This window comes from Pleurodeles waltl, chromosome 12 (assembly GCF_031143425.1).
Source record: "Pleurodeles waltl isolate 20211129_DDA chromosome 12, aPleWal1.hap1.20221129, whole genome shotgun sequence".
NCBI lineage: Eukaryota > Metazoa > Chordata > Amphibia > Caudata > Salamandridae > Pleurodeles > Pleurodeles waltl.
In genome coordinates, this window is record NC_090451.1 from 220,287,734 (window position 1) to 220,312,706 (window position 24,973).

The 24,973-nt window shown below is 43.5% G+C and overlaps 1 protein-coding gene across 1 annotated transcript in view; it reads left to right on the plus strand.

Annotated features, from left to right (window-relative positions):
• Positions 1-24,973, plus strand: part of HAS3 (hyaluronan synthase 3) — an 86,113-nt gene that overhangs the window by 28,340 nt on the left and 32,800 nt on the right. The window contains exons 2-3 of the mRNA XM_069218645.1: positions 3,850-4,470; positions 21,813-21,914. Of these exons, the coding sequence (XP_069074746.1) occupies positions 3,850-4,470; positions 21,813-21,914 (723 nt within the window). The remainder of the gene's footprint in view (positions 1-3,849; positions 4,471-21,812; positions 21,915-24,973) is intronic.

The window sequence follows — 24,973 nt, forward strand, 5'->3', positions numbered from 1 at the left end:
CCAGCTCACAGGTACTCACCTCGCTTGGCCACCTCTGAGCACTGTGGATGCCTGAGTAGATTGGCATTTGGAAGTATGCATCTGCCGGTTCTCACTAGGTGTGAATTCAGCCTGGTATGAGAGCTCAAAATGTGTGAGTCTTACTCGCAATGAGTGAGACTTGAGGCATCTGTCGATGATATTGTTCCATCTGTCCCTCACACAATGTACTGTTGGCTCATCCAAATAAAACCTTGTAGCAAAAACAGGCATAATTAACATGAGCCTGGGATTATCTCACCTGCCCTACAGCACACAGATATTTGGAAATGCAAAGAGAGCTCCTGGTATGGAGAGCCTAGCATGGACGTCTTAGCTCCTCATGTACTTGGCATCAATAAGACGATCACTGGTGAGATTTGCTTGCAAATCGCTCTCTGATTAATTTGCAGACCCAGGCTTATAAAATGATTAAGCCTTTCTCCATTAGGCCATTGTGTTTTGTTTGTGGGTTAAGTGGTTTTCTTTCCAGTTTTTTTATGTGAATGAATTGTGCTCTCTGTCCCGCTGGTACAATACCAAAACCTTCAAAATGAACACGTGGGAGGAAGTGTGATCTCTGGAAAGGCGCTGCATGTGGAATATGATTAAAGTGATACTTAAAGAGAACCAAACAGCAGCCAACTCAGAGCTTGAGCTCAGAGTCTTATATCAGAGAAGTAACCTTGGGCCAATTGTATCAATTTTTCTGATAGCGATTACCTAATTGCGAATCGCAATTAGGTAATTACTATTTGAATGTATGAAACTCCAAGAATTTCATTTAGCGATTCACAACGACTCACAAATCAACCTACCTCATTAATATTTATGAGGTAGGTCACAATTTGTGAACCATTGTGAATGGATACAACACAGGGATGGTGGCCTCCTGAGCTCAGCAGACCACCATGTATTTGATTGCTTTTAAATAAAGCAATCTTTTTTTTTATTAAACGCAACCCGTTTTCCTTAAAGGAAAATGGGATGAGTTTAAAAAAGAAAAATGAAAAGTTTTCTTTTCATTTTTTAAGAGTAGAGTAGGCAGTGGTCGCTGGGACCACTGCCTACTCTTGAAAAAATGTTTTTGCATGCATTCAGAAAGGGGAAAGGGTCCCTTGGAGACCCCTTCCCGTTTGCAAATGTGTTACCACCTACTTGAAGTAGGTGGTAAAATGCGAATGTTTTGCAACCGCATTTTGGTCACAAAACATTCCTACATACCGCTGTGATTCAGTATTAGGAAGGGATGCCCTTGACACACCCCTTCCTAATACTAAATTGGTATGTAGTCAGAATTCCGATGTGCGATTCGGTAACAAGTTATTGAATCGCAAATTAGGATTCGTACATACCAAAATGCATTTTTGCAATCGCAAAAATGCATGATACATTTGGCCCCTAGAACTTCAGGTTCGTGCCTGCACTATCCACAGCTAGCAGAAAACAGTAATGAACTAATTTAGATCCGATCCGCAATATCGGCACATTGAGAAGAATGAAAGATTTTTCACCATGCCATAACCACGATCCCATTAACAAGAAAAATCTAATCACAATTGTTTTCAGTCTCAACCTCTGGCAGTCATTTGGGGTCACATTCCAATCCATCATTTTTTTGTCCACCGCACTACTCCAGGTGGGGTGGTAAGCAGTGCTTTAAATGGAAATATAGAAGTGCAGGTACTCTCTATTTAGAGTACCTGCTTGCTCCTGAGAAGTGCCGGTATGCATCCACTATAATGTATAGCAACAGTGGTGAGAAGTGCAGGTACTCTCCTCTTCAAATTAGAGAAGCGCAGGTGCTCGGTACCGGACAGTACCTGCCCATTTAAATCATTGGTGGTAACAATATACAAATCATTCTTGGTCCTGCTCCAATAATTTACCGATCGGCCTGGAACGACCTGCCCCTGCACTTCAGAGCCTCTTCCTCAGTTCTTTAAACCAGCAAAAACGTGAAGATATGGCACTTCACCTGGCCCGGGCTCTGGCTCGGCCCCTACAGCTCTTCCTTCAGTGCCAGGATACCCTCCCAGGTGGGTTGTGCGCTATACAAATATATGTAACATAACATTGGCAATGATAGTGGGAAAAACATGCACAAATTGTTTCTGTGCCCTTTTTGTCCACATTGTCATACCATTGTACACAGTCTGACATAATAGGTACCACCAATGAAACACTGGACAGTAGGCACGTAATTCACAAACCACACCAAATATCGCTGCATTACTGTGCATGCATGCTGTGCTGAATATTGTTGGAAGCTTTGCTTTGCTAAATGTGTGTTTCCACTTGTGCACATGCATGAAAAAGTGCTCCTCTGTGCATACATGGTGCAGTGGCTACATTTATAGAAATCAGTGCATCACTATCATGGAGAAGGTCCCTAATTCTAGTCCTTCTTCAGTGTCCAGGGCTAATATAGGTGTGAGCAGAAGTGTTGCAATGGCCGTTCGCTGCTGCTATAGAGTTCTTCCGAACGGCATGCAGCTGGATTTGCAACGACAAAGCTTGCATACCCGAAGCTCATAGCGGAAGTCCTTTTAATATTTCATGTTCTTCTCCTACTCAATCATGATTCTCTGTCCCCTGCTCCTCTCCCTACCAATTTGCACCCGGCCACCTCCATCTGCCAATGGCACTCATACCCATGTCCCACTTTCACCTGGCATGGAGTAGGTGGACGGCAGAAGCTTTATTTCTAGACCACCCAAAGTTAAGGATATTGCTGTACTCCTAACTCTGATGAAGAGAACTGGATGATTGTGAACCCGAGAGTTCCCTGAAAAATGAGGCGTTCCTGGGGAAACAGCACTGCTTTCCCCTGTAATTCCTAAGTTCTCTGAGGAGATCTATCAAGAATCACCCATTAAAATGCACAGAACTTGCAGAGTTCGTGTAGACTTCATAATACAAATGATACCAGTAACTTTTGCTAGTGGTCCCTTCGGATTTACAAAGAAGCTTTTGGGCGGGAACTTTTTGATGAGACACCTCGCAGAAGTAGTCAACACCCCTACTGAATGCACTAGGTTGCCTTGCTCTACCCATGTTATGAAGGAGTCTTGCAGAAATGTGTTCTGTGAAAGTCCGTGTAGCTCCAGAAGGACTTCTTCTATGCCAGAACACCAATCACTTCCGATGTAAATGAATTCCATTGAGCTACACCGCATGCACATGCATTTTATGTGAGTACCCTGAAGGTATGCCATGGATTCATCCCTCCTGACTTAACATTCTGTGTGCTGTGTGCTCACTCACTCTGCTGCTCTCCATGGCATCATTAGCATTGAAATGGACTCCATTCTTCCTGGGTGGCATTCAGCACTTCAACTGTTTTCAAGAAGGTAGAGAGGAGAGTGGTCATGGTTAATCTGCTGATTATGAATTGAACAACTAAAATGCATATTGTTTTATAGTCAAATTTGCCAATACCTGACCACACTAACCGCCACCAAGGATGCAAAACCCTAATTGTTTGTATTGTTAGGAGAGTGTAAGACGGTGGGTACTGTTGATGCATCATCGTTTATACAATGCTACACTGTGTTCCTTTTGGGTATCTAAAGTAAAGAGACATTTCTATAGTCCTTCAATTCCTTAGCCTAATCCTACATCACCAGCAATAGGCATTCCAAAATGTTCCCTTGATTGATGATCTCTGTTTGCGTCTTGAGAATTGTTTTGACATCATTCATTGGATGACCCGTATGACCTCTATGAAATTGTCGAATTGCATGAAAGGTTAGTTGATCTTCTTGCAAGTGTAGAAGATGTGGAAGAGAACTCTATAATAATTGTTCCTCTTTTTGTTTTTTTGCACAGATGCCAGTGAAGGTGAAGGCGGCCCTTCGTCTTCTTGGTACCAGCTTCTTTGCTGTGTTAGTCCTAGGAGGGATCCTGGCTGCATATGTTACTGGGTACCAGTTTATTCACACCGAGAAGCATTACCTGTCCTTCGGGCTTTATGGGGCCATTCTGGGCCTCCACCTCTTCATCCAGAGCCTCTTTGCCTTTCTGGAGCACCGGCATATGCGCCTAGAAGGAAGGGCCTTGAGGCTCACACCATCAGTGGCCCTCTGTATCGCTGCTTACCAGGAGGACCCAGACTACTTGAAGAAATGCCTGCAGTCAGTCAAGCGCATCTCCTACCCAGACCTGAAGGTGGTAATGGTGGTGGACGGCAATGGCCAGGATGATGCCTACATGCTTGAGATTTTCAATGAGATCATGGGCTCTGAGAAGACGGGGTGCTACGTATGGAAGAGCAACTACCACGAGAAAGGCGCAGAGGAGACGGACAGCAGCCTGGAGGAGGGAGTTCGGCAGGTGCAAGAAGTGGTGCGGACCTGCGGGTTCTCCTGCATTATGCAGAAGTGGGGCGGGAAGCGAGAGGTGATGTACACTGCCTTCAAGGCCCTCGGGGACTCGGTGGATTATGTCCAGGTCAGTGAGATGAAAACTGTGTCTGCAGGGGCATGGTGGGTGTTTTAATGTTTCCATCTTTGGCCCTGGGTTTACCTACTTGTCACTCTTTCTATAATGATAATAAGAGTTTATGGTGCATACTGACAGAGGATTTCAATTTGCCACTCTGTGTTGATGGAGTCATAGTTTAGCATTGTAGCCCAATGCTGGGGGCTACACTAGTTATTAAAGGCCCTACGCTCGAGCTACATTTCTGAGAGGGCCTGTAACTAACCAGTAAAACCTCAGCCTGAAGGGCTATAATGGTAATAGAACATTCAACCCATCAGGAGTAGAATGTTTGAAATTAAAGAGTGAAACAGAAATAAAAGCATTGGAATGTAGAATTAGATGGCGTATAGCAGCCTATGTTGTTTCTCTGTCAATCTGTTGTCTTCAGGGGACTCCCCAATATCCCAGTGTTCTAATCCCAAGAGAGCTCTAATTTAGATCATATTTTCTAATTACTGCTATTGTAATTATCATAATTGAATTTCCCGACTACCTTGCCACAAATGACACCATCACACAACGTTGAGTACTGGTGATTATTGTAAGAAATTGAAAATATCTGGTTTGTTTAGTATTCGGCATATGTTTCCCATAGTGGTAGGTGGATCCCAGGGCAGGGGCCTTCTGTCTGATCTCAATCACTGTGTCCTAGTGCCTACCGCTAGACTTTCAGATAGGGGAGTTGAGCAGGGGTGTAGCTCTCAGTGGTGCAGCGGGAGAGGTGATGCAGCCACTTAGGCAGTGAGGAGCCTCTAAACTTCAATTATTGTTGGTTTTGCTGCTCTACAAAGGTTTATAGGAGTTAATTCTCCTTGCTTGCATGAGGGCCCAACCCTTGCAACACAACTGGAGCTGAGTGTTTCCTCGTCCACCCTCACGGTAGTTTGAGGTGCCTAGTCAGTGATTCAAACTGCACAACCACAGCCTAGTATTCTGGGGTACAGGGGTTCGGATCCCCGTTCCAGTGATATCCCTTTTGTGACAGTGACAAATGATAGTCATAGATTAACCAGTAAGTGGTAGCTACATCGAAGGCTGGATAAAAACACGTCAGCCTTGCTTATGACGAGCTTGAGGCATTGTGTCGAAGTTTCCTCTACACTTTACTTTCAGTACAAGATGCTTGACCTTAATTCACAGTTCCTTCTCGGCAGAAGGTCCCCCGTACACAGAGGCCATTGTCTGTAATTTGGTTGACTTCCAATGCTCGTGCTCATGTGATGCCTTCTGTCTGCAGGTTCAATTTTGTATCCTCGCCGCTGGGATGGGAAAGACCCGTCACAGGCAGGCGATACGCTAGATAAATGTCTCTAAAAGCACATTGAGACCATTGTTATCAGGGTCTTGCTTTTTTGGCGAGTCACAATCTTGACTTTGGAGTTCTTCCATTTCTTAACTAGACTTTGAAGTCAAGTGTTTTTCAGTCATGATTCAATCTTAAATAATGAATTCACTTTTGTTAATGAAACTTAAAAATTAAAATTCAACAGCAACATGAATACTATATACACATTTACGTCCTTCAAAACACTCCAACTAAGAGATTTTATACTTAAGATCGAAAATCTTGCTCAGGTATGCCCCAGTGCACTAATTATGACCTCATACATGTCATCCCAGAATAGAATACAATTGATATTAGCGACATCACTCTTGACGTTACATATGAAACTATCAAAGACTTCACTGAAGCGGCATCACACATTAAGTAAAATAGAGATAAAAATGAAGCAGAATTATAGACAGCAAACAATATCCTTACAGACATTCCTTAGGAAACTAGATGTCCTCACAGGGACTATACAAACAGGAAAGGATGCAGCACTTCCCCTCACAAGCAGTAGCCGCTTGTGATGTGCAGTACGGATGGGGCGGTCACCCAAATGCACAGTGTCTTGCACAAAAACACAAGTGTGCACGCATACATCCACCATTCACAAGCACATACACACTCCTTCACAGCATGTACATACACATAAATTCATACATACTGGTAGCTTTGGGGTTGGAACAGGGTGCTGGAAGATCCCACCGCCTCCTCTCATTGGCTGACCCTTTCATGGTCAGCCAATGAGAGGAGGGCCTTCCCTACTTCATCACAGAGTGGGATGCGGTCATTGAGAGTTGCTGACCCCACCCCACTCTGTGACAAGGTGTCACTGATTGACGGTCAGCCCTGGGCACGTCAGTTCTTAAAACTGAAGTGCCCAGGTCCGTTTCTAGGATGACGCTTTGTACCTAGAGCCTACTGGCAAAGCTAAAGGCTTACTGGGAGCGAGAATAGGGCATAGTCAAAAACCATGGCCATGATCAGTGGTTACTCTTTGTAGGGGGCTGGGTGCAGGGCACGGTTAAAGGAAAAGATAAGTGCTTAGTGTCCACTGTTTCAGGGCACAGGCGTGCCAACTTTCAATGGGGTCACAAGTACAGAAAACTTAAGGAAATATGTTAATATATTAGATAAGAAAACTCCTTTATAATATGAGTTGAAGTGACACATCAATATAGTTGCCCATGTATACACAAAGCCCACCTAATGCACTTCATATGACGTCATATGCATGATAAATTGCATCACCTATGATATGGCCACCAGGATCATTCATGAACCTATTGATGTCCCATATAACAGACGGCATGAAGACATAACGCTACAGCACCAGCGATTGCTGCAGGCTGTCGTCACTATCACTAACCAGTAAGAAGGGCTGCAGGACCAGTGAATGGTAATGAGCCCCCTTGCTGCAGGTTTATACAGATAGCAAAGCCTACTATAGCACTCACAGAACAGTTACTGGATGTTCTCAGAGTTATTATATGTTGGAAAATGTGTTTGCAGTTACTGTACTATCCATATAATTAGAAACATTATTCTCATTATTCTCCTTGGTCATGAGATTGTGATTAAAAATAGAAGGATACACCCTAAGTATAAAGCAGATGTTTGGAATAGACGTCACAGCTATTTGAATATATATTTGTATTACATGTAATTGTATGACAGCACATCTTTGGCAAATATGACAAAAGCATTTGTTTAATCTGAGATTATTAGCCCTGACATCTCACCCATCAGCAACCAATGCTAACACTGTCATTTTCTGCGCATTACATTTAAACACAGGGAAAGCGCTCATAATCTGCAGCTACAGCCTATATTGCTGGAAGGACATTAAGGGGCATATTTATACTCCGTTTGCGCCGGAATTGCGTCGTTTTTTTTGACGCAATTTCGACGCAAAACTAACTCCATATTTATACTTTGGCGTTAGACGCGTCTAGCGCCAAAGTCCATGGAGTTAGCGTCATTTTTTAGCGTGGACACCTACTTTGCGTTATTTCTATGCAAGGTAGGCGTTCCCGTCTAAAAAATCGACTCCGAGGCATGTGCGTCGGATTTATACTCCCGGGCAAAATTCACGCCCGGGAGTGGGCGGGTCAAAAAAAATGACGTACGGCCGCTTTTGCGCCGTTTTTTAGCGCCTGCAAAAGGCAGGCGTTAAGGGACCTGTGGGCTCTGAAGGAGCCCAGAGGTGCCCTCCCATGCCCCCAGGGACACCCCCTGTCACCCTTGCCCACCCCAGGAGGACACCCAAGGCTGGAGGGACCCATCCCAGGGACATTAAGGTAAGTTCAGGTAAGTGTTTTTTTAAATTTTTTTTGGTGGCATAGGGGGGCCTGATTTGTGCCCCCCTACATGCCACTATGCCCAATGACCATGCCCAGGGGACAGAAGTCCCCTGGGCATGGCCATTGGGCAAGGGGGCATGACTCCTGTCTTTGCTAAGACAGGAGTCATTTCTATGGGGGTTGGGAGTGAAAAAAAATGGCGCAAATCGGGTTGAGGCGAAAAAATTGCCTCAACCTGACTTGCCCCATTTCTTGACGCCCAAGCCCCATATCCCCCTACGCCGGCGCAGCCTGGTGTACGTCGTTTTTTTTAACGCACACCAGACGGCGCCGGCGGCTAACGCCGGCTAACGTCATTCAATAAATACGGCGCCCGCATGGTGCTTCAGAATGGCGTTAGCCGGCGCTAATTTTTTTGACGCAAAACTGCGTTAGCGCAGTTTTGCATCAAAAAGTATAAATATGGGCCTAACTGTGTGGGAAACGTAGATTGCCACATTAGCTGCAAAAAGGTGGCACATATTGTAGTATTCAAATAGACCATTGATGGCACGTTGTGATATTTTCTTTTGTGATAATTGAAGCCAGTTGTATTGTGTTCTACTTGCATCAATATAGTGCTTCATATCCCCGACGAGGAGCTAAGTGTCCTGTGAAGGTGTAAAAGGGTCGAGCACTACTTTGATGGTTGTGCTGGGTTTGAAGAGTGTGGGTTTGTTTTGTGGCTTTATGGGAAGTATTTCAGTGGCCTAAGTGATAAGCAGACAGTTGTGTTAAACTGTTAAATGTTGGTGTGGGTTACAGGGTGGTCTGTGTGGGGATTGTTTTGTTTTTGTGTGCGACTGTCAGACCCTACTCTATGTTGTTACTGAAAATGTGTAGGTGCATCTAAGTATGGAGTGGAGCGTAGGAGAGTAAAAGATTGCTATGCACTTGCCCACCATAGTTAAGTAAGTTTGAGTTCAATAGTTGGGCAAAATCCTCTGTTCTCTGATGCCTTGGTGATGGCAAAAGGCCCCATCTGCTGGTGGTGCTGTGAATCTTCCCCACCTGTTTTGAAGAATGAGGTAGTGCCTTTCTGAGTTAAAGGTGACCTTGGGGGCTCCTGATCAGCCCAGTAAGCAATGCAGAGTGCCCTGAAGGCGGAATGTCTTGTTAGGCGTGGCCACTGACAAACTGGAGACTTGGTGTGATGTTTTTCCATTGTCTAAGATGTGGGGGTGTTGAAGTAACTTGCTACTACATTTTGAATTCATTGCTATTTTTTAGGGAAATGAGTGCCTCACTGAGTAAAGCTTGTGCATAGATTTTACGAAACATGAGAAGGATAATGGTGGCTTCGAGCTTCTGTTAAAAACCTAAATGAGGGAAAATGTTTCAAACCATTGCATGGTGTACAACCCATTATTTTAACTATGTTTATTTGCGGGACCAGTGACAGGCTGGAATCCAAGATCATCTCGGATTTCTTTTATTGCTGTTGCTGGTGATGGGTTAGATCCTAGAACAGATTGTTGTAGGCTGGTAGGTCTTCCATTCTATCCATGTTAGTATTTCTGTTTTGTAAGAGGCTCATTTAGGGTTGCTACTCAGCATTCATTGATAGTTTGAAAACAGCTGTTTCATCCTGATGTGTCTATATCCATCTGGCTTAATAGCGTTAGGATGAACTTAATGCCATCAGCATGGTTAAGGCAGGTTTGGTTAAAGGACTTGACAATGCCTGGGATCAGAAATAGAAAGGGGCTGAAGAGCAGTGATTCGATTAGCTTTGAGCACATAAGCATTGATGCTGGAATGAGGTGATGCAAATCAAAGTTGCCAGAAGATACTCGATGCGTCAGAGTTATGAGTAGATCCAGCCTACACCAGTTCCTTTGAAGCCTGAGGTGGATCCCTGTTTGATGGTCTGAAATTAGGTTATTTTATTCCAGGATGTCACAGATCTGATTGAAGGAAGCTCTTTCACTAATTTGCCCTAAGAACAGGCCTTTGGAGCCTGGTAGATAGCGGTCAGGGTCAGCTGGATTAGGGTCCACTTTATTTATAGTGTTCTGATGTAAGATTTTTGAAGACAGATTCATATGTGCCTGATATTAAGAGAGTGTTCAGTAATATTCTTGCAGGGATGGTGCAGTTTTCAAGAGTAGGCTGTCCTTGGGGATTTCAGAGGAACAGAGTTCTGCTGGTGAGCCTGTTGGGCCTTTTATAGTGGCATGTTCTCTGAATTGGGGGAGGTGATTGAAGGAGGCATTTGCCTCCTTCAGTCTAGGCCTAGTAATTGTGAACTTGGTCTGGCTGGTGTTGATGTTGGGTATGGGGGAGAAGTGCCTACATTTTTGCTTTCGAAACAGGGTAGTTTGTAATGACTTTTACAGAACCATTGATAAAGTTTAATCCATTAGATACATTTAGTTCTGAGCTCATATTGAAATGTTTACCATCATAACTCACATAAATCTCCATGCTGCCATGTCAGATTTCATTTCTGTGTTAAGCAGGATAACAACCAGGAGGTCCTGGTTGGTTTATTGCCTGACAGTTATTTAGCAATTAAAGAATATCGGCTTTGGATTCCTCCTTCATCTGTCTGGAATCTCACTTCCCTTTTCGTCTCATTAAGCTGTAACATTTTGTCAGCATCTTCAGTGCTTTGAAGTGACTGTAAAGGTGATAGATAGAATTTTATAAAACCCACAAATAACTAGTAAATAAATAATGTTCCGATATTGTAATAATGAGGCCAGTTGTATCAAACAAAGGGGAAACAGTTCACAATTGTTACCCTTTTAAATGTAGTACAAAACTGCTGAACCATAGCTACCTTCCAGTCGTTTGCTTATTTTAACCTAATATTGAGCGGCCTCTATTTTGAGAGCTTATCAGTTGTTCTTTAATGTAATTATTGTGTGCTATTTTAAATGTATTCTTTGTAATTATTATTGTGAAGTTAAAAGACATTCAATACTTTTTCTGGCATCGGTACATTATAATTTAAAATTATATGTTTAGTGTTAAACTACATGTTCGGTTTAAGAAATAAACCAGTATTTTTGCCTGTGGTGTACACTCCTTTAAAAGCTAATACTATACAATGCTTGTTTTTTCACAATTTCAAAGGTGAATAAGAAAAACAAAGAACAAACATGAGAACCCATGTATAGTGACCCAGATATCACAATTTGAACTTAAAACTCTTGGGTCATCAACATCCCAAAGGTCACAGGAATACCAAATTTAAACTCACTTGTCACAATACTTCCCCTTGCTGTTAAGCATCTTGCGTCTCAATTTCATATTATTTATTACAACATGTAGTCGTTAGTTACGATGTCTGTTCCACTCGGAGTCTGTTCACTCTTTCTATTGTAATTCTAACTCTGTGACTTTACAACTCTCAGAATTCTGATTTGGTCTCCCCATACGGAAAGTGCTTTCAGTCAAACTACTATTCAATGTTAAATGCTGATTTATTGGCGGGATCAGTTTTAGAAAGATTGCATGGTCCATGATGTCCCTTGGCTACAAGTTGTAAACACATTTAATCTTGAGTGCAATCCACTGGGCTGCGAGAGGATTGTCTTGTTCACGTGTAGGAATAAAGCCATTTTACCAGGGTGATTTTTTTTTTTTAATTAATTGGGAACCCATCAATATTATTAAATTGACAGATTTTTCCCGCACCATTAAGCTAATACACTGGACATTAACAGCTGCATTTAAGAGGTGTCTTGTTCTTTTTAAGAAAGAGTGCAATTCTTTCCAACTTTCGCTAAGAGGGAGTAGTGGCACCCGACATGATTACCAGAATGATGAAAATTGAGCAGTAATGTGTTCAAACTGCTTTTAATTCTCTCCCCACAGAGAATCAGTGCTGTGGAATTTACTTATGAAAGATCTTGATACTAATTGTATTTCCTCAGCAACTCGTAGGACAGGGCGCCACCCAATTAATTGATTGAATGCTTCCCCGAGCAGTGAGTAGTGACATCAAAAACATACTCACCTTTGTTAGAATATTATTTCTGCCGTAACTATTAGAATTTCCCCAACATACCACCTTTATTTAAATTTTGCGTATTCTTTTTGTTCCTGGAGGCTAAATAAAGCTCGGTGAATTGCTCATTCCAGGCCCCTTGAGAGTTTAGTGAAACCTCGAAGTATTGTAATGAAAATGTAATTGTGCTATATAAGTAGTCCTTCTTTTACTACATCAGGCAACATTGTATATAGTTATACCCTGCATGATGGCGCTTAGAGTTCCCACAACTATGATAGGGTTAGCAAAGTGTTTATTAAAAACAAAAATGTTGTTCTTCTAGGTACCAGGTAAAAATTGTCTGTCAGAAAGGCTTTCTTAAATTATGTTTCATCTTTATATGTTCCCTCTGCTTCTTGTAAAGCCTCAACGCTCAGTCTCAATAATGGTCTTCATTTTCCCTACCTGTACAGACCCACTTTCTCTTCCCAATACAGCCTGCCCTTTCCCACACTGTTTAGGAAAATAACCCACTTTGTGGGTGAAAAGCTGCAGGCTTTTTAACTCCATGGTTCATTGCTCCTCCTACATAAGAGATAAAAACTTATGAAAACTGACAATAAATCTTATGCAACCCAGAAAAAAAGAACTTCTCAATCATTGTAAGAGCAAGCTTTGTTTTTCCTCTCTAGAGACAATAAAAGTGTTTCTTTTGTTTGTCCCTACATCACATCAAGTTAATGGTCTGATTTAGAGTTTGGCAATGGAGTACACGGCCCGCCAAAACCGTGGTCCACTTGCTTCTTGTAGTGATGTGCATTCCTCGAGTATTTCATTGATGGAGCCCCCATTGGCTTCTTTGATAGAATACTTTCTCTGATGACCAGATGGAGTAGAGACCTTCTTAGAAAGGATATTATTCAACTCACACTGTTAAGGGTGAATAATACAATGTATTTTATTTCTTTCAGTCACACTCAGGAAAAACCTACCAGTGAGGTGCAGGAAAAAAATGACCCTCACATACAGGATAAAAAAATAATGACCCTCACACCCTGGGAGGAAACTCCCAGGCTGTGGGGGGGTCTTTAGCTTTTTGTTTTTTAGAAACAAACTCCCACTATGAGAGTTGATTTCTGAAAACAACAACTTTGTAAACATTTGGCTGACACCCGTGGTGTGCCACACTTTTAGTACAGTAAAAAGACGGTGGTTCCTTTCAAAGTACAGAGATGACTGCTGGGCTGATAGTTATCTTTAAATCTGACAGCTGGTAGTCAAGTAAGGTCCTCTGTCACCCTGGCGGATGTACTCCATCCTCAAAACTATAAATCAGCCCTTTAGTTTTATTCTCTTTAGCTTTGATGGCTCTTATATATGCAAATGTAATCACATGCTTTAAATTGATCAATAAGAATTGGAGTATTCAGCAGTGATTAAATCTAGATTTGGTCAAAACTAACCAAGAAAACAAAAATATGTTCCCCCAACTTCAGCATGCTTTGCTATAATTCTTTTGTTGAAGTGAAAAGCTCAAAAGTTTGTAAATAGCAGTGGGGTTTCACTGGATCCATAGGTGGTTGAATACCAAAACTATGAGTTCTCCTTCAAGAGTGTCAACTCCACATATTCAGTGAAGGCATTGAAAAATGATTATTGTGTTTGGAAGAACCATGCTCTTCTGTTTTTTCTCTGATTCCAGTGACTGTTAAGTGTTCCTCTTTTGACTGTTTTAGATATCTATAGCTTCAAATACTCATCACTCACTTGGTCGGATAATGTGGCAATTTTGGTTGCATTTTTAAAGGTGATATTTTCAGTTTTGCTCCCTTGTGGATATATTTTTGACATGTCATTATTGATTCTCATCATGCATTCTCAACTGTGGATATTTGTGTTTGAAGTTGCTAATTGCTTTTTCCATTCATCACAAAATTGAAGTGAGGCTCTTGTTAGTAGGCACCGCATAGATTAAGGATGGTTAGTGAGGTGATCTTTTCAGTCCTTCATTTGTGTGTTGGTTGTTCCCACATGACAGAAGAAAGGGAGATAGTATTTGCTTCATAATCCCCAGCCACGAATGGCTGTACTCATTCTTTTGTCATTATGTTTTGTCAGTGGGGTGTGATTACTAGTGTAATGATTTTACATTATTTTGTTGTTTAAAGCTATCTGCTACCCCTGTGGCTAAGACTATGGGGGTGATTCTCACCCTGGCGGGCGGCAGAGGCCGCCCGCCAGAGTTCCCCCCTCCAGAATACCGCACCGCGGTCATTAGACCGCTGCGGGTATTCTGGGTTTTACACTGGGCTGGCGGGCGACTGCCAAAAGGCCGCCCGCCAGCCCAGTGTAAAACAACCTTCCCACGAGGACGCCGGCTCCGAATGGAGCCGGCGGAGTGGGAAGGTGCGACGGGTGCAGTGGCACCTGTCGCGAATTTCACTGTCTGCAATGCAGACAGTGAAATTCTTTGTGGGGCCCTCTTACGGGGGCCCCTGCAGTGCCCATGCCATTGGCATGGGCACTGCAGAGGCCCCCAGGGGCCCCACGACAACCCATACTGCCATCCTGTTCTGCGCCGCCATGGAGGATTCAAATGGGCAGCGGAAAACCGGCGGGAGACCGCCGGTTTTCCACTTCTGACCGCGGTCAAACCGCTGCGGTCAGAATGCCCAGCGGGGCACCGCCAGCCTGTTGGCGGTGCCCCCGTCATTTTAGCCCTGGCGGTCTTGGACCGCCAGGGTTAGAATGACCCCCTATGCCTTTGAACTACTTCAGATCAATATACTAAATAAAATATTTTAGGATGTTATCAGCTTTCATAAGATCTCCCGCTCATAATTTTTCTTACAGGAGCTAGGTTTTCTTGCTGCTAGTCATTGACTTACCTAGTCTGGCAGACTCAGTTTTCTTCTGCTAAGACCCAGTATTGATGATTTGCTTTTCTTAACTTCAGATAAAATTTGCTAATAATTGCAGGCCCAGTTCTTAAGTCACTTCACATTGAGGGCGCTGCAGATTCCTGGTCCACGTTCTTATGGATTCTTCTTGGGATTAAACTTTGGGATTAACTGGTGCAGGCAGACGTGAGAGGGTTACAAGTTGACCTATAAGTAGTGGATTTAAGTTTTGACTTTGGCTTATCCAACTGATCTATGTCTGGTCCCCTCCACCTTCCGGTTACACAGTAGAATATGTACGCCAAGCTGCCCTCTACTTGAATGTTACCTTTCCTCTCATTTGGGTGGCTGCTCTTTCCATTTCATTTTTTAGGTCTGGCAGTGACAGGAAGACCTCCACAATGCTGCATGGACCCGTATAAGCCAAGCTAGGAGCGTTGTGTTTATCCATCCTAACTTTCCATTTCCAGGGTTGTCATGGGTGCTCTGATACTGCTGGATGTGCTCAAAACTGTGGGAGAAATTACAAGGCCACCGAGAGAGCTTTGCTCTGGAATGCAGGTGCTGAGAATACTCACAACAGAGTGTGGCTTTTAAAAACACTGAATGAATGGCCAAGAGCATCCTGCAGTATGTCTCAGTAAGCCGGCTCGGTTTCTATCCACTACAGATAAAGGCTGTGTCATGCAGTTTTACTGTATAAAAAGAATGAACTCACCTGAGTTAAGCAACTCTTCTGTTCTCACTTTAACAACTGGGGTAGCTCTGGGCCTATAATCCTATTTAAAGAATGTGCAGGTGAGGTTGTCCATGTGGTCTTTAAGTCCTGCCCTTAAAGGTTGGAATGCACCTCGGGTGTGGAGTTCTTTGCTGCTGGAAGATCAGCTTAGGACTTGCATACAGGATTAAAAAGAAGACATTCAGTGATCAAGAAAAGAACATTCAGATGAAATTGGTTCAAGAGTTAGGGCAGGACCTGCGCCCTTAGTAAGTTTATTGATACAGAGCACTGCACACTAGGACAAACTGATTGCAACAACTCTTTCCCCTTGTCACAGTTTGACACCTTTTGTATGTGCCTAAAAATCGCACAGAACAATGTATTTATTTATAGATGAATAAGAGTGAATTATGGCGTGTTTTTTCACCAAGGGCTTGTGGCTGACATCACATAGACAATGAGAGTGAAGGTCGGGTTGGCTATAATGTCCCTAAGAGCCCCGAAGTGAAAATATCCCTGTTATTATTCACTGTTACCCATCTATAATATTATTTGTATATATGGGCTACCCAAATCATTTGCAAGCGCATTCATCTGCAGTCATAGTGGAGCCACACATAACATGGTGTCTCCTTTGTGACTCTAAAACAGTATCTACCTGGCCTCATATCACCCATCACCACTCTCTGTGCCTTCCCAACCCGTGCTAGAGCCAGGGTGCACTAACAGGATCTTAGAGTGCCTGTCAAAGCAGCCTGGAGTTGTATTCTAACAGCAGCAGTGGGAAACAGCATGTGTTTCACACTGTTGCCCCCTCTTAGCAGTGACTAGCCAGAGTTAGAATCTTGTATTCACAACAGTGGTGCTCCGGGAGAGACATACCTAACAACAACTTGTGACCACACTGGACGTGGCAAGATCACATTTGATTCAAACGTTAGGGATCCCGGTACCCGCTCTTGCTATAGTGGGTTAGTTCAACAGCCTCCCTGGTCGCTTTGCCCAGCGCCCTGTAGCAGCGAACAAGGCGCACCTTACACGGCGTCTTAAATGACAAATTAACCTAACATCAAGGTAGCAAGAATTGTTATTCATCAATAAATCTCTTTTAAGGGCAATTTTACAAATTTTCTAGAAAGGCAGAACTATGATTAAATTGAAAATCACTTACTATTAGAATCGACAAACCAAATGTTTTTTTGAAAACACACAAATGATTAAAATAAATGGCACGGCACTCAGAAGAAACTGCAACATATGGTCGTAAGCTGAAATGTAAAATACGCAATACAGTGCCCAAAGTAATTGTCCGGTGAGTCTCAAAAATTTTAGGCTGACAGTTCAGCAGCTGAGAATCGTTAGTCAAAACTCTTTAAAATATTTCCATTTACTACCCTGATGCTAACTACAGAACAACTACTACACCCTACCAGGAATTCATTGCGCACAGTGCCTGTTTTTTCCAAAAACTGTAATAAATTGCACATAGCTCGGGCTAGATTTAGGAAGCGCAGCGCTGGTGCACCCACCTCCCTTGGAATGCACCAAGTGAGCGGGGGAGAGACCCACTGGAATTCTGAGGCTTTACACTGACGGCCAGAAAGGACCTTCATTGGGGGTCAGGGGTCTGCACTTTCTGCCATTTACCCAGAGGCCGAAGTGGGTGGGATCTACCGGGGACAGTGTCCCCAAGCTTCCTTTAATTTTAACAAAACTTCCCACACATTTCACAAAAAAATCCAACCGTTTCTGAAAGTATCCCGCCCGGTTAGAGTTGCCTCGCGCTGGAAAGGCATGAGCTGGTCTCCTGTGCTGTGAGGCGAGGGGCGGGCCTTCTCTCCGGGGCCCTGGCTACCCGAGTGAAACTCAATGTTTGCATTTAAATAGCAAATTAAAGGAGGTTTGGAGCCAGATTAGGCTTTAAATGATAGATCACTTGAAGCTTATTGTGACAGAGTTATTCTTTTTCGGAGTGACTAGAAGAAGTTTACCAGTTCTGAAAAGCCTCCGTTTAATGGAAATCTATAAAAGTAGGTTTGCACGGGGTGCAGTCTGCATACTATTAAAAGTTTGTCTTTTGAAAGCACGGACTCGCTTTGCACCTTTTGTGGGAGTCTGTCCTATACCGTAATACAATGTTCAATCTGGCCTTAGTCCAGACCTTTTGATTATATTAACAGTTTGTGTGTAATGTACTTAAAGGTGCTTTTGGCCAGCCCTCTTCTTCCATTGGTCTGTTATTGTTTTATTCACGTTTCTTCCATCACTAAATCACACCGCACACTCCAGCCATTGGCTAATGCCACTGAGTGAGGCAGTTTTGTCTTTCGCAAGGAGCACATCCACACACAGAGTCCGGGCTGGTGGAGCCCAGTGCGACAGTCTTTGTTGGTGCCCCTCAATACCAACTTCTTTACAGATTCACTCGCTAACACCCTCTAAGGGTAACCTTATCTCTCCATAGCCCCTCTCCCACGTGCATTTTTTTTATAGCGCTACTCATACCAAAGTAGGGTGTCAGAACACTTTACATCACATACACGTTACATTGAGACATGGCATCATATATGTGTGTAAATACGTGTGTAGGAAATGTTACTTAAGATAATGAGGGCTACAAGGTGTAGGAGCCACGTCATCCATTCTAGTATGGAGTATATTTTAAGAATGTTTGGTCTGGAGAAGCACAAACCCAGGATTTAAAACGTGACACAGTGGTTGACATTGGCTCTACTAATAAGAATTCATTTCTACCCCAAAAACATTTTTTATAACCTTAGGATAATGAAAGGCTGAGGAAATCATATGGTTTGCAATTTGCACTCATCTCTTTGATGCCAGTTCATAGCTTACTGCACTTTTTTACATGGATTGTAACTTCTAGGACATAAAAGGATCTCTTTGACAAAAGCAGTAACCCATTGAGCTATCTACATAAAATACAGTTCGATGATCTGCATGTTATACGTTCCTTGCAGCATCCACGTTAACCCTTTCTGTTATTTTATGATAAATCAAAACTGCGAATAGACATAACTCACATCACTCCAGCATTTATATTAATCATCAAAGTTATCTTCACATTTTCATTATTGCCCGATAATTGCTGAGCACACAAGGCTTTCTGCAGCAGGTGCTTTTAATCCCATAAGATATTTCCAAATACAGCGCCCCCAAGCTTGGTATCATGTGCAACGGCATCAGGCGCACAGCCCTAAAGCCAGCTCTGTGCAAAGTAGCTTCAAGTGCAAGGGACTACTAGGGCAATGTGTGCTTTTTTAAACCAAAACATGCTTGCTTTTAGCCAATATTTTTCACATTGATAAGAGCCCAGCAGTTTCCTCACCAATAACGTTTGCAAAAACCATTGCAAAACATATCAGTACTGACAAAACCAAAATGTCGTTAGTCAGCGCCAGGCGTATTGGCTTTGACAGTACTTGCTTAAAGAGGTGCAGTGTCTCTTTTACTGTGCATAATTTATGTTTTATACTAATGACTAACATAATCACAGTACTTTCTGTCAAAGGCTGGGATCTAACAGCCCTATTAATGCACATGCAACTATTCCACAGTGTACCAACCAGGGTTCAAATCATTGACACCCCATTTGCACACACAGACATCTGAAATGTCAGTATTAACCATATCAGTGCATTTCCTACAGATTTGTTTAACTTGCATTTATTTTTTTAAGGTGTGTGCATGGATTGTACATGCAGTTACGTGTATGTGAAAGGCCACCAAAATAGTCACAGGATGTGTTCTGTTTAGCTACATCTGTAACCCCACCCCCACACTCACTAACGCCTTCTCCGTTGTTATCAGGATCACAGGTTCCCATGCATGGCTTTATGCATGACGACGTTGTTTGACCCAGTGGCTTAGCCATTGCTTAATGTACCCCAGTGCAAGGGAGTAAACGAGCCCCCGCCTCCTGGCCACCCTTAGGACTGCGAAATACAGCAATAGTAAGGGATGAGTGGGACCCTCGGGCCTATGGGAGCTGGTGCCGCTGCACTAATAGAAGCTACTCCCCTAGTTTTACCACCCCGCGACTCCCGGCTAGTATGAGTGGAGGATGTTTCAATTGGAATATCAAATTATTGAGCCAAGTGACTAATTATTTCAGAATTTGATATTTGAGCCCTGGAGAAGCTATTATTTGTGATCTGTGTTTTGGCTGTTATCAGTTACTCTGTATGAAGAATCATGGTGGTTGTGTATTATTTTGTACGACTAATTATGACATTCACCTGTGACAATGAAACTAATTGCTATAAAATTCACAGTTCAAGGACTTTATATGGTCTCTCGCGTAATCAGTTATACCTTGCTGTCGGTTAAACATGTAGACGTATTGGCATCTATGTGCAAAGGAACACTGGCACCCAATACACACACACATTAGGCACCTGTGAGCACAGGCCAGGACTCGCACGCATTGTGGGGCACAAAGTAAATGCCTGATAGGACGTGGAGTGTACCCTTCATTAAGGTACCATTAGCACTTGCGTATCACAGAAGCTTCGCATCAGGTGGTGTAGAGCAGCATTAACAGGTTGGTGTGCAGCATGGGGTACATGTTGCAATACTGTCGCAGGCACAGATGGATGTGTGGTCGGTGCTGACAAGATAATGCCAGAGATGTCACAATAAGCCCCATGTCAGGCATGGGTAAATCATCAAATCCTGCTTCCTATTGCAGTGTAGAGCTTGCCGATTTTTTCCATCATAAACACAAGTCTGCAAGTGCGGAAAACCCAGTAAAAAACAGAGAACTAAAGAATCTGCCTTAGCCTTAGGGAGAACGTGGAGACATTTAAAAAAAAAAAAAAAAAAAAAAAGCAGGATATTGTTTTATGCACAAATGGGCCAATGGAGGTGTTGTATTCGTATGGAGCAGACGTGTTTCATTTTTGGGTCTTGCTGAATAGTGTGCTAGTGTGGAGGATGTATCTCTACCAATTCTATTAAATAAACACAGATTGGGGCTTTGGTTCCACCAAGAGGAGTAGTACTTACTCATTTCATGCTATTGGCTATTTGGTGTATCATTCCGCTTTCCAGGAAGTGCTTCCACTGGAATGTATAGGGACTATCCTGCTAATAATAGGAACCAATCTTAAATGTCCAGTATGCAGTCTATACAGAAAGCCATCCTCTGTAGCAATGTTTCCCACTTCGACAGTGCAACAGGGCAGGCTTTAATATGGTAAACTTATTCGTGCACGAATTGCTAGTAGCGAGTATCTGTGAGCGCCTGTGTTTACTTGTTTAGAAGCGTTGGCGCTTTAAAGCCAGGCCTACGGGCGAGGCACTTCGTTGGTTCTTGTTGCAGCTCACAGCTGCTTGTTTGTCATCTCCAGCCAGAAGAACGCTCCCGCTGCAAAATCCTTTTCTACAAGAATAATAAATAAGACACTTTGGGCATTTTGAGTGGACGAGCTGCGTGGCACGTGCCGGCAATTCGCCCTGGCAGTGCGGCGTGGGCACGAGCTGCTCGGCTGCACACATGCGAGCGATGAATAATGCTGTGTGTGCAGCGATTACGCGGCTGTAAATTTAAAGTCCGCTGCTGGGCCCGCCAAGGGGCTGGGGGGATACTGACACGCCGCTCTTATTCATTGTTGCATGTGCATAGGCGGGTTGAAGGGTGTTCTGCTGGGGCAGGAGTTTTCTACATTTATTGTATATGTATATGTCAGATGATGTGTGTTAGTTTGTCTATTCTGGAATCGATGCACCCGAGACAGCAAATTTAAGGGGGTTTTGTGTGAAATAAATACAAAAAATACAAATTAAGCAGCTGCTTGCATTTCTTTTCAGTCTATTTTTTATTTAGTTTAGCACACTTTCTGTCCATTTCTGGCACAGAGAAGCCACTCACAGTCTTAGTTTGTGTAAAGAGTCCCTGTCGGTTGTTTCTTGTGGTCCGCCTGGTAGCTCCCCACCTGTGATCAGGATGCTTCTGATTGAAGTGGTTCAGTATAGCTCCTTGTAGGCGCTTGCAAGCATCATGTGGTATCCTCACGTCACTGACTTAGTCCCTCCCTCTTTGTTTGTCTACCTGATGCAGGTGTGCGACTCGGACACAGTGCTGGACCCAGCCTGCACGGCGGAAATGCTGCGTATCCTGGAGGAGGATCCCAAGGTTGGAGGCGTCGGTGGAGATGTTCAGGTAAACACCCTGGAGATGATGAGACAGTGCAAAGTATCTCATGAGAATGATGCTGCTTTGTGCAGGTTCATATTGGTGTTATCTACAGGTCGATGTAAGTGCTGTCCTTGCGGATATCGCTTATATTCAAGTTGGCCCCTGTATTACAGTCTGCAACTCGTTACACACAGACTGGACCCTGGTGCCGCTGTCCCTAGGTCCTTGTGATCCCACTGGCCCCTGTGCTTCTCATAGGCTTTCTGTTCACGTTGAGCCCTCATTCTATCCTGCACAGGGTCTTGTATTCCCATAGGACCCTGTACTCCTCGCTTGTCATTGTCTTCAGTGGACCCCTGAGCCGCTCTCTAGAGCAGTGGTTCCCAACCTTTGGACTTCTGTGGACCCCCATTTTATCATTACTAGAACCTGGGGACCCTCGCTGAATCATTACTGGAATCCAGGGACCCCCCAATGAGTCATTGGGGACCTAAACTGTTGATATTATCTAATTTTCTGAGCAGTTGTGGACCCCCTGAGTAGGCTTCACGGACCCCCAGGGGTCCCCGGACCACAGGTTGGGAACCACTGCTCTAGAGATCCTTGCATGCCACTGTCTCCAGATCGTTACATTTAATCAAGGTCCCCGCGGTTCTCCTTGTGAACCCTTGTGGCCACACTAGAGTCCTCTGCTACTTTCTACATGTCTTTGTACCCATATAGGACATCTGTGATACTCCTAGTAGGCCCTTGTGTCCAACTCAGATAACACCCCAGTGCCACTCACCACTGTCCTTTGTATCCACCCGGGCTTCTTTCAGTACTCACACTGGGGCCGCATTTACAACTCTTTGGCGTGGGACAGCACCGCAAGGCTTCTTGCTGTGCTACCCTGCGTCAAAAGGAAAGGGCAGGAAAGTGCCTTATTAGTTAAGTATGGCACATTCCTGTCCTTTCTGCCTGTGCACAAATTGGTGCCTAGCGCCAATGCAGGCACCATGGTGCAAGGGTGTCTGCGGTGTTGGCACAGTTGTTTGTGCAGGAAAGGGCACCTTCTTGCACAAATACAAACAATGGAGGCGTTTTCCTCTTTTTATGTGTGCTGCAGAACACACATAGAAAGAGTAAAAAAACAAGGAGAAATAATGTTATTTCTCCTCGTTACGGTTCCCCTGTGAGGCGCAGTTTTGATGCATTCCCAGGCTTACAAATCCTCGTAAATCTGGGAATGCATCTAAATCCATGGTTGTTGCGTGGGAACACCCACTGCAACGCCCACGGAATGCCTCCTTGAGGTAGAGATATCTATGAGGCCATGCTAAGCCACTTAGGGTGGCTTTGCATCGTCTCGTAGATATGATTGAGAGGCCTGCGCCACTGGAGCGTCATAAAAAGTTACCTTCTGCCGACGCAAGCCTCTTGTAAATGAGGCCCCGGTACTTATATCTAGGTTGGGTCCATGTGCCACTTTACCGCTGAGGCCCAAATGGCTTCCACGGTGCTTGTAAATGCACAAGAACTGTTGACTTTAAACAATGGCCTCTGGCTACATGGAAAGAGGTTAGTTTTCTTTAGGAACCTGAAAGCATGAATCATATTCTTGGCACATGAGGACTTCAAGGGAACTATGAAGACGAAGGTCCAACTAAGGAAAAAATATGGTGCCCTTACCTCAGTGAAATGATGAAGTCGGTGATCAGCTCCATTTTGTGCCAAGTAACTGGGCAGCCAGAGCATCGCACTGGGATACGCTCGCTAGAAAGTAACAGCCAAACATGGCAAACATATATGCATTTTTGGCTCATTCCAGAATAATACTTTTACATTTGGTGTGATCAATGAGTACTTAAAGTATCCAGACATGGAACTTGTGTGCACTATGTTGAAGTTGTCATGCCCAAGCAGGAGAAAATGCTTGACAGTCATTCCTCAAAATGGAAACATAAACCTTGTTACTTAAAGTTTTGAATTAAAACACAATAGTTACCCCTGAACTCAGTATCAGTTTGTTCGCTTGTATTACAAGGATGGGGTAGGCTTTAATGAGAGAAGTGAAGAACGGATCAAGTACACAGTCAAGCTTGGCCCGAAGGATAGCCATAATGTTGTACTGGACTGACTCTCCAGCTTAGATTATCCACTAGCCATAAATTACGTAAAGATAGCTCTCCCTGGGCTGTGCAAACGAAGACTTTCTCTAATAGGGAGCGTGAACCTAGATAGGAAACATGAACTAAGCAGGCAAATATGGGTTAAAAAAAGAATGACAGATCTCACATAAATTTGCTGTTTGTTAAAAAGCGTAAATATTTACACCCACAGTTCTCCACCACTTAGCTTTCTCAGTAATAACCCGAAGTGCCTTAATTTTTATAACATTTCCTTGATGTATTTCTCACACACTGTACTCTAATGCCCCATGTCATGTGCTCCCTTTCTTCATTAATTGTATGTGTAAGTACAAAAGGTGAACTAAATAGTTTCCCATTATGTAACATGTAATTTGATTTTCTTTCATAACGATCTGCATGTCCAAATATGTAAACAAAATTGAAATGACTACTTTGTGCACCCAGCGATTGCATACCGGACGTTCACAAGCTGGCCGTGAACCAATGGAGAAATAAAACATTTCAAGCGATAGCTCAATACGTTTATCATTATTGTGGCAGTGCAACAATTACACAATTATTATTCTACTCAGACCATGATACCTTCTCAGTGAGCATGGGCCTTGAAGGGTCTATACCACCGAATGAGTTAAGGAGGTCAACGGTTGAAAACGTACAGCATGAGTAGTTGGTGAGTTACCAAAGATCCGACTATGAAAGTTGGTGACATTGGTGCTGCAAAACCGATACCTATGCTGCAAGCTGAGCCTCAGTTACAAAACTTTGCCACTGGAAGAGGTCGCCATAAAGGGCTTTCTGCTGCATATTGGAGTTAAGAAGGAACTTCCAAGGTACTCTGTTTCACGAGACTTGCCGAAGCGGCCCAGATACAAGGTAAAAGAGAGCATGGTTTTCCCAGGAGGATCCAACACTGGACCCCCAAGTAATGAGCCTGAGGCGTCTCCACGTCCC